The 11,435-nt window shown below is 46.3% G+C and overlaps 1 protein-coding gene across 1 annotated transcript; it reads left to right on the top strand.

Annotated features, from left to right (window-relative positions):
- Positions 1 to 1,037: 1,037 nt before the first annotated feature.
- Positions 1,038 to 10,860, top strand: bmp3 (bone morphogenetic protein 3). The gene is made up of 3 exons (XM_086169605.1): positions 1,038 to 1,761; positions 2,765 to 3,678; positions 7,699 to 10,860. Exons 1-3 carry the CDS (start codon positions 1,518 to 1,520, stop codon positions 7,888 to 7,890), a joined length of 1,350 nt encoding a protein of 449 aa, XP_086025731.1. The 5' UTR covers positions 1,038 to 1,517; the 3' UTR covers positions 7,891 to 10,860.
- Positions 10,861 to 11,435: the final 575 nt, after the last annotated feature.

Here is an 11,435-nt window from a genome sequence, read left to right on the forward strand (position 1 = left end):
CGATTTTTCTTTTTTGTTAAATCCTTCAAAACCAGTGTCAATCATCAAGTTAAAGGAGCACAAACATGTATTATATTACATGCTTTCTGATGGACACCTCTGAGCATGTTTACATCCCAATAATCATGATCATTTTTTTTTTAATATTTGCAGCCACGTTTATAGGCTTTGGTTCTGAACATTAATCGATTGATTGATTGAGAATGATCACCATCAGGTAGTGTGGCCTCTGGTGTGACGTCACCGTTGCGCTCTCTCCTCTTCCTCCCCCTGTTCAGCTGGAGTGGGGGATGTTGGGGTGTGTGTGGGGGGGAGGCCTGCTAATATTATTGCAATCAGATGTCCAGGGGGTGTTGGGGGGCCGGGGGGCGGGGGGGGGGGCGGACCCCTGATCATTTCCTCCCCAGCGCCCCTGAAAGAGAAGCCCCAGCCGCGGTCGGGTGGCCTTAACCCCGCCTGGATGGGCTGTTCGGGGCACGGAAGGGGAGGGGGATGGGATGGGGACAAGGAGGGGGGGTGGGGGGGTCAGTACAGCATCCGGACCGGACCGCGATGGCACAGGATGTGCCTGCTTAAGTCCATTCAACCCGGCTAAATGGAACCCGGAGCCTTTAATGCCCGCAGTAAGCCGCTCCATTCAGCGGCGCGGCGCAGACGCGCAGCTCTGCGGAGCCCCAACCTCCCCCTTCCCCTCCACCCCCACCAGGCGGAATGCGATTTTGATTTGATTAACCTGTTTTTTAAAGTAAAAGAAAGCTTCAGAAGAAGAAAACTCATGCAGCAGGACCGCCCCGGTTCGGACTCCCGATAGCAGATCATTTGTCTCCGGGGCGCGTAAAAGCATCTGGAACAGGAAACTCTCCCTCCCTCCCTCCCTCACTCTCTCTCTCTCTCTCTCTCTCTCTCTCTCTCTCATTCCCGACTGCATGCGTGTGCATGTACGCGCGCATTTGTGTGTGTGTGTTTGTGAGGAATACCCAGCTGGTCCCACAAGCCCTATAATACCAAGCACAACATGCTTCACCTTCAATGAAAGCTGAGACGGTTCGCCTGCAGCTCCTGAGCGCAGCGCGGGACTCCGGATATCAACCCGTCTGGGGGGGAAACAGGAAAAAATAATACAAATAATAATAATAATAAAAAAAAAAAAAATCAGGAGCCGCATCAAACGAGATTATTATTTTTTATTATTAGAATAATAATTATTTTTAATTTTTTAATTTTTTTATTTCGACACCTCGGACCCGCTGGATTTACAAACCGCCCCCTCCCGCCTGTGCGCGTCTCGACCCGGCCGGAGTCAAAGGTGATGGTCTCACCCTCGGACGGAGGCTCCCCCCGCGGGTGATGGTATGTCTCCCCGGAGACAGTGACCGCTCCCCGGCAGACGCGCACTCATCTCCGCGACCGGCGGCGAGGACCGCCCGCCTCCCGCGCCACCCGCGCTCCCTGCGCTCCCCGCGCCTCCCGCGGCTCACCTCTCCCCGCGCCGCCGCCCTCGCCTCTCGGACCCCGGCATGGCTCTCCGCCGGCGTCCCGCGCCCGCACCTACGCTCGCACTTCTGTGCGTGTGGGGCTGCCTGTGCGTCACGCTGAGCGCCACCGTCGGTGCGCGGCGGGCGGCCCCGACGCACGGAGGACGGGAGCCGGCCGCGCAGGACGCGCTCACGGAGCACATGCAGCTGCTCTACGCCAAGTACACCCGCGCCGGCTTCCCCTTCAGGGACGGCAACACGGTCCGCAGCTTCAAGGCGCACTGGGGTAGGTACCCGCAGCACCCGCAAGTACCCGCAGGCACCCTGCTGCTTCTTATTTACTCACTTATTTTAATGCGCGTCTTTCCTGGAGTCCCCCCCTGTCCCGCAATCCCCGCAATCTGACTCATCGTGATACTTGCGGATGATGCCGGGAGCACCTGCTGATCCCCGCCGAAGGGGATCGGCCCCGCCGCCCGGTGGCGCCCCGCCCGGGACCCTGCGGGCTCATAAAACCGGGAACCGGAGGTTTTTTTTTTGGTTTTGAAGGCCGGGCAACCGCACTTTGGCTGTGCCGACCCCGCATTTGAACAAAAATGAATCCCGGCTTTTTATCGACTTTGCTTTTCCACCGGGAGCCGTTTCGGTGACATTTGATCCCGTGAATCTGGAAGTCGCTCTCCGGTCGTTACCGCTCGGACCCGGCGTGCGTTGGCGCGCACTGCCCCCTGTCGGCGAGAAGCGGATATTTTTATATATTATTTCCATCATTCATTTATTTTTATGAAATCTTAAGGTCGCATAATATTCCAAGTCCAAGATTTGTGAAATGATTTCTTCAGTTTTTAAATAATGTCAATGAGTTCAAATTTCTTACAAATTACTAAGACAGTGTTTCTTCATTTCTGTTTGACATGAATTGTTCCGTATTATTATTATTACTTTTGTTGTCGTTGCGATGAATATTAGTAGTAATGTACGAAGTAGTGGTAGAGGTATTCGTAATATAAAGGACTGTAAACATCATTATGCACCATTTGGTCACATTTTATTTGGAACTCACTGTGTTATGACTTCGGAACCCGATGAAACCCGAGGTCCTCATTTGAGGCCGTTAGATTTTTTGGCACTTATTCTACCGGAAGTGGATTTAAATCATTGAAAGCTGCACTTTGGATAATTGAAAACTACCCGTTTGAGGATGTTGAGACGTCATCCTTCACCCTCCCAAAACAGGCTCTGTGGTTTTATTAAAAATGGTCCAATTTTTTTTCCCGTCAAACGCGCAGGTACCATAAACCAGGAACCGCTGCAGATCTTCAACCTGACGTCTCTCACCAAGTCTGAGGACGTTCTGTCCGCCACCCTCCATTACTACATCGGGGACCTTCAGAACGCCACCTGCCCGGCGCCGCAGAGCTGTGGCCGCCACGGGCCTCGCCGCCAACGCCACGTCCACGTGCTCATCTGGAGCTTCGGCTCGTTGGACAAGAAGATGAGGACTCTGGGGGAGTTCCGGGTCAACGTGTCCACGCTGCACAGGGACTTCATATCGTGGCAGTGGAAGGACGTGACCCGGATGGTGAACCGGGCCAAGCACCACGATGAGCTGCTCATCGGGATCCAGGTGGCCTCGCAGGGGCCGCGCCCGTGGAACCAGCTCCTGTCGGACCGCTCCCCTTACATCCTGGTCTACGCCAACGACTCGGCCATATCGGAGCCGGAGAGCGTGGTGGCCACCCTGCGGAGACACCCGCAGGGGGACGGCGATCCGGCCATGACGGACTTCCACAAACCGGGGCGGAACAGCACCGGGAGAGAAGAGCGGCGACACAGGCGGAGGCGTTCGGTGAATGTACTGCTCCCGCTGCAGAACAACGAGCTCCCCGGGCCCGAGTACCCGTACGAGACCACCGGGTGGGACGAGGCCAGCCCCTACGAGCCTTTTGAGACCAAGCAGGCCCGCCGGCCGCGGAAAAAGACCCGCAAGAATCAAAACCAGCGGCACAAGATGCCCCTGCTGCAGTTTGACGAGCAGACCATCAAGAAGGCGCGGAAGAAGCAGTGGAACGAGCCCAGGAACTGCGCCCGCCGTTACCTGAAGGTGGACTTTGCCGACATCGGATGGAGCGAGTGGATTATATCGCCCAAGTCTTTCGACGCCTTCTACTGCTCGGGGTCCTGTCAGTTCCCGATGCCGAAGGTGAGTCCCGTCGCAGCCCGAGGTGGCGTCGAATTGCCGAGGTCATGCGGGAGTTCAGTGTTGAGAAGGGGTACCGGAATGGGTTATGGGGTTTCGTCATAACCAAAGGTCAAACCAAAAGTAAGGAGCGTAAATCAAACCATTTTCTTTGTTGGTAATATTTGGCGGTTTAATTGTTCCTTTTGTTCCAAAAACGTAGCGGACATCACAACTGAGCGTCCAGAGAACAATCCACCCCCCCCTTTACACCACCTAGTTTCTGCGGATTGACTCTTCCACTTCCACAACAAGTCACCATAACCTAGACCCGCCCAAAAACTTGGCAGTTCTATTCGGAAACTCCCCATAGGTCAGTAGAACAGAAGAAGCCTCTCGAATGACGGGTGAAACGTCTTCAAGTGAAGAAATTCCCAGTCCGGTTGCAAAGACAAGAAGATTTCGACAAGAACATTTCAGAAGCTTTGAGGGACGTCCCCCAACAGATGACTCCGGATGATCCACGACAGTTTTTTTGAGGGATGGGCGGTGGCCACTCCAATATTAAGAGTCCCTGAAACTAGCAAGATGCAAAAAACGTTATTTGTCCATCTGGCCTTTTGACCACAAGGGGACATTTTCTGTACCTTGAAGTCTGAGATGCTACTCGAGCTAACGCTGCATTCGAGTGTCACTGGGAAATTCCGAGATCCTCCTTAGAAAAATCCAACCCGGCACGGTTGCGGATCGAGTTCCCTGCCAGAAACTCGGAATTTAATCTGATTTTCATCCGAGCTAACTGTCGCACCAGTCAGCCATGCTAATCTCGTCAACACTAAAATCCCTCGAAATGTTGTCATTAGCTTTTAATTAGAAGTCCACCGACAGATGGGATGCAAGTCTGCTCTTCGTTTAATTTGTTTTTTTCTAAAATGGTCCAAAAAATTGGCAGTTACTCCGTCATAAGCAATTAAGGTACAAAATCTGTTAGCATTCATGTTTGTACGAGGAGACACGTTTCCTGTTCCCTGGTTCCAGCGTCCGACTGCAAACAAATGCAGCGCTACTACAAATAGCACGGCTTCAAACCCACCGGTTGCTGCGTTTTCTTTTCTCAGCGTGTTATGACAACATGGCGGTGAAGATTTTAATCCACGGGTCGAATCTCATAACAGGAAGTCAACTCAACATAACAGAAACTCAAGTCGCTCCCAGACGTCAACTTAGCATGTTACAACTTAAAACGTAATCTTGCGTTAAGTCAACCGGTTCAATCACTGTCTGTTTTACGTCTTCCTTGGTTAAGTCCCGCCCACTCAGGGCGGGGGGGCTCTGTTTCCACCTTGTTCAAGCATTAATCTTGACAAACAGGAACCTTCAGTCTAAGAAGCAACGAGTTTTACAGCACAAACTCAAAGCTCCCCGTCTCTTGATACGTTCCACGTACAGATGTTCGTTTAGAACTCGACACCTATGGAATGCAAATGCTCCCAACTTGCATCCAAGGTGACGAACCGCCACCTGACTCCCTGTCAGATGGAGCTTCCTGGACGCCTCCTCTCAGTCAACTCGGTTCAGGTGCCAATTAAATGTGGTCAGAGGCTTAGGAGGGGCTGGGCTCTCGCGGCATCTCGCTAGCCGTCCGTTTCCCGTCGCTGCTTTGCATTATGTTGATCTGCGTTCGATTTACATCGAAGGCCCCCGCAGCCCCTCTGTCCTACATTACGTATGCTAATGACGCAAAAAGAAAAAGAACCTGCCGCCCGTTTAGCTTCTCATCGGGTGGGGAACGTTAGCGCCACTGGACGTTAGCGCTCAACAGCTTCCGGACCTCGGGGCCTCGAGCCTCGCATCCGAGATGCATTTTAAATGGCTAAAGTATAACCCAGCGTCCGGTTAAAGCGGTGAAACGTGGCCAGATTGACATCCAGTAAGTGGCGCCGGAATGTGACGGATCCACGCTTTTATGCATTTTAAGGAGATAAAAAACAAAAACAAAATCACCCTGCTTTTGTAGCCAGTGGCGCCTCCCAGGAGATAATATCAGCGGTATTCCAAACATGGCCGGAATGTACCACTTAATTCATTTACCTCCAAGTCGCCAGCCTTTGTAGAGGGACCTAATTAGTCCCAGAAGTGCAGGCCTGAGGCCCCGGGGGGGGTTTGGGGGGTCTTTAGAAGCCAAGTAGCTGCTTGCAAAACGTCCCCCCCGTCCTTCGGGACATTTGGGAGGAACCTGTCACCGAGCGGACGAGAAGCAGCCGCTCGGGGGGGTTCATGCCACACCCAACGGGAATTGGATTCATCTAACCCCCAGCAGCGTGTCGGACGCCATGGAAATAGCTTAAATATGTAAATAATAAAACATTTCTGTTCTTTGTTTCTCCTCTGTCGTCCACGCACTTCTACGGCCAACCGATCAAAATCCTTTACCAGTTGGTACGTGGAATATTTGGTTAGAAATAAAGTTACAGAAAAATGATGGAAAGGTCTTCCTTAGAAATAATGCCATATTAAAAGAGTTAAAAAAAATAATTAAAATTGAATTACTTTAAATGTTACTGTATCATGTTACATATATCAATAGATTCCAAAAATACAACAAAATAGAAAAGTAATAGCAATAACATTTCAATTTCAATTTCAAGTCATTTGTCACGACTGCACGACCAACAAATGTAATCTGATTACTAGTATTGAGTCATCTGACAAAATGACTGAATTAATCATTATTTATCATCATACTCTTAATGACTTACATTGAGAGGGTCTTTGTTTCATCAGATGGAGAACAATATTCTAATAAACGTAGGAGGTAAAATAAATCGATTCGATGTAAGATGTAGACCTGCAGTTCAACTTTCAGCCACAAGGAGGGGCTGTTGTTTGATTTTCAGACAAATTATGAAAAAAAATCAGTACCATTTCCAAATAAATGGAAAACGACAACGCATAAATCATTATAATCGAGCCTATCAACACGTTTGAAAAACATTTATAGGTTCTTATTTTTAGATGTTCATCTAAAAAAACTCAAAATGAAAGGAGGTTGAAATGTCAGAAAAGGTTCATTTATGTATTCAAGACGTCATTCTTATGATTTATGGATCAGGGCCTTCTTGGAAAGTGGGTCCCCTTTGTCCTTTTGTTTTTAAGTTCATTTTCTTTTTTAAAGCAGGTCCCCAGATATCAACATTTGAAAAATGCTATTTTGAACTGTGCTGTTTAATTTCACCCTTATCAAATCCTCTTTAATGGGATAACGTTCCCTCCTCAATTTGAACAAATGAATAAAAGGAAAATAGGAAATAAAAATAGGACAGACTTATCTGTCTTAACAAGCGATTTTTCACCTTTGAATTAGATATTTATATGTTATTAAAAATGTATGAAGAGATTATGGCTTAGCATGTTAAAAGTAAACATTTTGGGTTAAAATACTTATTATTCAGAAATGTTGTCATCTTTTGCATCTTTCCTAAAGTTTAGTTTCCGATTTGGTGGACTTCCCGTCATGCTGGGTGGACTTCCTGTTTCACATGCCATACTTTAGCGAAACAACCAACTAGACGATCTGACTTGTATTTGAGTGTAGCTGGCACGCGGATGCTAATGTAGCTGCTATCCACCTGCTAACATTGAAATAGACGAGCTAGATGCTAATGTTAGCAGATGGATAGCAGCTACATTAGCATCCGCATGCCAGCTGAGACAATCTGACTCGTACTTGAGTGTAGCTGGCACGCGGATGCTAATGTAGCTGCTATCCACCTGCTAACATTGACATATATGGGCAAGATGCTAATGTTAGCATCCATCTAGGTTGTAGGGAAGAACACTGAAAATGTTCTCCGCTCACATCCAGCTTGGCTCGTCGGCTTCCTGAACAAGGATAAAGTGATTTAATCTTGACTCACTTCAAAATCCATAATTTATAAGATTTGACTCGTGTTTTATATTTTCTCCGGGGAAAACCGACGTCTCAGCTACTTTCCTGTGTGTGTTGGGTTAAATGCTAGCGTTTCCGTGTCTCGCCCCCCGCAGGCCCTGAAGCCTTCCAACCACGCCACCATCCAGAGCATCGTGCGGGCGGTGGGCGTCGTCCCCGGCGTCCCCGAGCCTTGCTGCGTCCCGGAGAAGATGTCTTCGCTCAGCATCCTTTTCTTCGACGAGGACAAGAACGTGGTGCTGAAGGTCTACCCCAACATGACGGTGGATTCCTGCGCCTGCAGATAGTTACCACCACCCCCCGCCTGTTCCCTCACACTTCCTATCACAAAAACATACCAACCTGGACTCGTCCTGCTACTTATTCCGCCGATCGCTCATTCAGCAGTTCTTGTCATGAAGGTCTCCGACGATGAAGATCCCTGAACGTGACGTAAACAGGAAGCGTTATTACTGCGAGATTAAGTCCCCGATATTAGGAGATAAAATAATCCTCAGTTAAAATAATCCGCAGTTAGAATACTGAAGCCGATCCGTTGCTGACCAGGATGCCTTTTGACCGACGGAGCGAATTCACTGTCTTTCAGCTTTGTTTATGCTTAAGCCCCGCCCATTTGGTTAAACAGTGGGAACAAGTTAGACACTTGGCAAAAAAAAAAAAGAGTTAATTGTTAAAACTCTTTCAAGTCATCCGTCTTCGTAACGCTGTTCAAAAACAGTCAGCAGGTTCATCGAAGACCTAAATTGTCCGTTGGTGTGAACGGTTGGCTGTCTGGTCATGATTGACAGCTGACCCTGTGATTGACAGCTGACCCTGTGATTGACAGCTGACCCTGTGATTGACAGGTGATGGCTCATCCAGGTCAAACCCCGCCTCTCCTCCCACTGTTAGCTGCGATTGGCTCCGCCCTCTCCGACCCCCCCAACACCGTAACCCTATGAGGATTTGTAAATGATGAAGATACTGAAATGAATATTTTCATGTGCAGTATTGATAGTTTTCACCAGCAGTTGCCTTTATTTTTGTTTGTTTCTTGACCACCAACTTGATGAGGACAGAAGTCGATTTTCCCGCTGCTCGAAAAAAAAAACCTGGCGCTCGGAGCTCTTGATCGGCAGGGAAAAATAAGTCTGCGAACCAGACGGACGAAAAAAAAAAAAAGCACCGGCGGCAATAGCGACCCCGAGACGGGTCGGGGGAACATTTGGCATCGCCGAGGTCTTCGTTCTGGAAACTCTCAAATTATGGATTATTTGCAGTGACATGAAGAAAAAGACTTTTGAAAAACTGCCTTGAAAATGTCTGTATCCGTAGGGATATAAGACAGAAAACACCAGTATGAATCATATAAACTGCTGGTCTGGTATCAGCCTAGCCTTCATCACCCTCATCCGTTTTTTTTATTTTTTATTTTCACTAACTCCCTTCGAAACCAACCTGGATATTTTTCTCCTTTTTTTTTTTACACGTCAGAAATCTTGCCTCGATATTTCAGCCCAAATTAATGCATTAAAAATATGTAGAGGAAAAAAATAAATACTCTGAACAGAAACACAAAAGGGAAAAACAAGCTGCAAATATTTCCCTCAAATGATCAAAAATGTCTTGTATTTTAATCACAACTTAGCAAACTATAAGTACAGATAAATTATCTATTTTTCATGTACATATCAAAATGGTTAAGTAATACATGTAATAAATGATAGTGTTTATCCTTAGTTACAGCCTACAATTTACTGTATAGAGTGGATTTCTCTTTTTTTTCCTTTTTATTTTTGTAATGCTAAATATTATTCGCATCAGGTGGGAACAGAAGAACAGCCACACCTGGAACAAAATGGTCACCTCAGGTTGAGACCTCTCTATTTTATACCCAAAGCTCATGAAATCAAATATTTATTCAAAGCAAAGGAAACTGAAGATATGGGAACAAAGCTTTTCTTTTTAACAGGTTTTGTACATTGTTTTTTTTTTTTTTTTTTTTGTATATAGCTCGCCGTATGCCGATGACACTCCGATGTTCCTCACAGATAGAAGTGCCTTTTTTGAACGGGTGGATTTCTGCTTCTACGTTGACAAAATCATTTTGGATTTTAATCTGTCTCCTTTTTCGTAAAGGGCAGGTTGTTTCACAGAAACTCAAGTTCAGCTCGTGAAATAAAATAAAAAAAGTGAATAAATTACTCCAAAAGAAAGCAGCTGAGAGTATTTTCTGTGAGGTATTAATGAACATTGAGCGAATATTATTTTTTTAACCTTGAAATATATGACCACAGCTAGAACTTTATTCTTTATAGTACTTCTAATAATTCACTATTTTGGTATTTCAGAGACATTTATTTTGTGTCAATAGACAATGTCAGATTTTTGAACTATATATATTTTTTCTTTTTTTTTATTTTACTGATACATTTCCTCCCGATTACATGCTTCCTCATCTTGTGCTGATATTTTATATTTTTTTTCCCCACGATGCATGCTGTCAAACAGAGCGGCGCTGATGTGACGCCGCCAACACGAGGACTGCTGGCAGGTCTTTTTTTTTTTTTGCAGACTATTGCTTTTTGCTGAATTTAAAATCAAACTTTCTTTTTTTCTAGCTAACAAACATTTCCTATTTGCCCCCCTCGAAAGTAAAATATAAAATACAACACCTAAAATATATATAGATAAAAACAGTATATCAGCAAAGAGCTTCATCCTGGTTGGTATTTGGTTCAGTCTTGTAAATGTTTTGCTGTCGGTTTGAAAAAAAAAAAAAGGAAGTAAATGCTTGTACAATAAGCTTCAAAAAATATATTTGTATATGGAAATAACTTTTAACATGCATCTATTTATTTTCTCTATGTAAAAGGGGGCGGGGTCTGGGAACCAGGGACTAAAAGGTTGATGTCTTTTTTTTTTTTTCTATTTTTTGTTTAACACCTGCAATTGACTTTTTGTTTTTTTCAATGTCGCATCCGATGGCGGGAATGGAGGAAAAAAAAAAATGAATAAATGTCCGGACCCTCCTTTGTGAAGCATTAAAAGAAATTAATTAAAGTATGTAAGGTTTACCGATGATTTCTTTTTATTTCCCCGTGGGAGGGGGTTTGTTTGTCTGTTTGTTGTTGTTTTTTTTCCAGATCCCAACATGAAGCAGGTCCCGATGAGAACCTGGCAAATAGATAAAAAAATAACACCACTTGACATAGCCTTCACCCCCGAGGTTGGTCACCATGGAAACAGACACAATGACTACCGGTCAACTGCGAGTTAACACAAGAAAACACTGCGTTCTGGGCTTTATGCTAAAACAAAAAGTGACAGTTTCTTTTCCTTTCAGTCCAGAACTGGAACCCCAAATTTCCACCTCAAGGACTTTTCTGTAAAAAACTGCAAGCAGGATTTAAATACAGCTTCACGTTTGGCAACTTTTTCCAGATCACATTGCCTCCGTTTTCTTTGTAAAAGGTGATCTGACTGCCGGGTTCTCAAACCTGGAAATCTCAGGCCCCCGTTTCCAGGACTATTTTATTTGAGCTGAAACCCGGGGGCCCCGAAGCGAGGGGGCCCGCGGTCCTGAAAATGCCAGAGTCGGCGGGACTATTTTCTCAGAACCAGCAGAACCGAACCCGGTTCCACGCCGGGCTCAAAGGGCCAATAAAATATTTCGTATGCGAAAACTCTTTCCAAAAACCTGGTCTTTTACGTTAGCGGTGCAAACAGGGACTACTTTCTCTCGGCAGATGATTTCCAGATGCAACGCACAAGATTGGGGTGCAGAAAGAAGCCGCAAGCGAATACGTAGCTACCTCAGAATCTTATTGATTACTGGCATTGTCTCCGATCA

This window comes from Fistularia commersonii, chromosome 22 (assembly GCF_037954325.1).
Source record: "Fistularia commersonii isolate RoL2024-O1a breed Wild chromosome 22, RoL_Fcom_v1.0, whole genome shotgun sequence".
Classification (NCBI taxonomy): domain Eukaryota; kingdom Metazoa; phylum Chordata; class Actinopteri; order Syngnathiformes; family Fistulariidae; genus Fistularia; species Fistularia commersonii.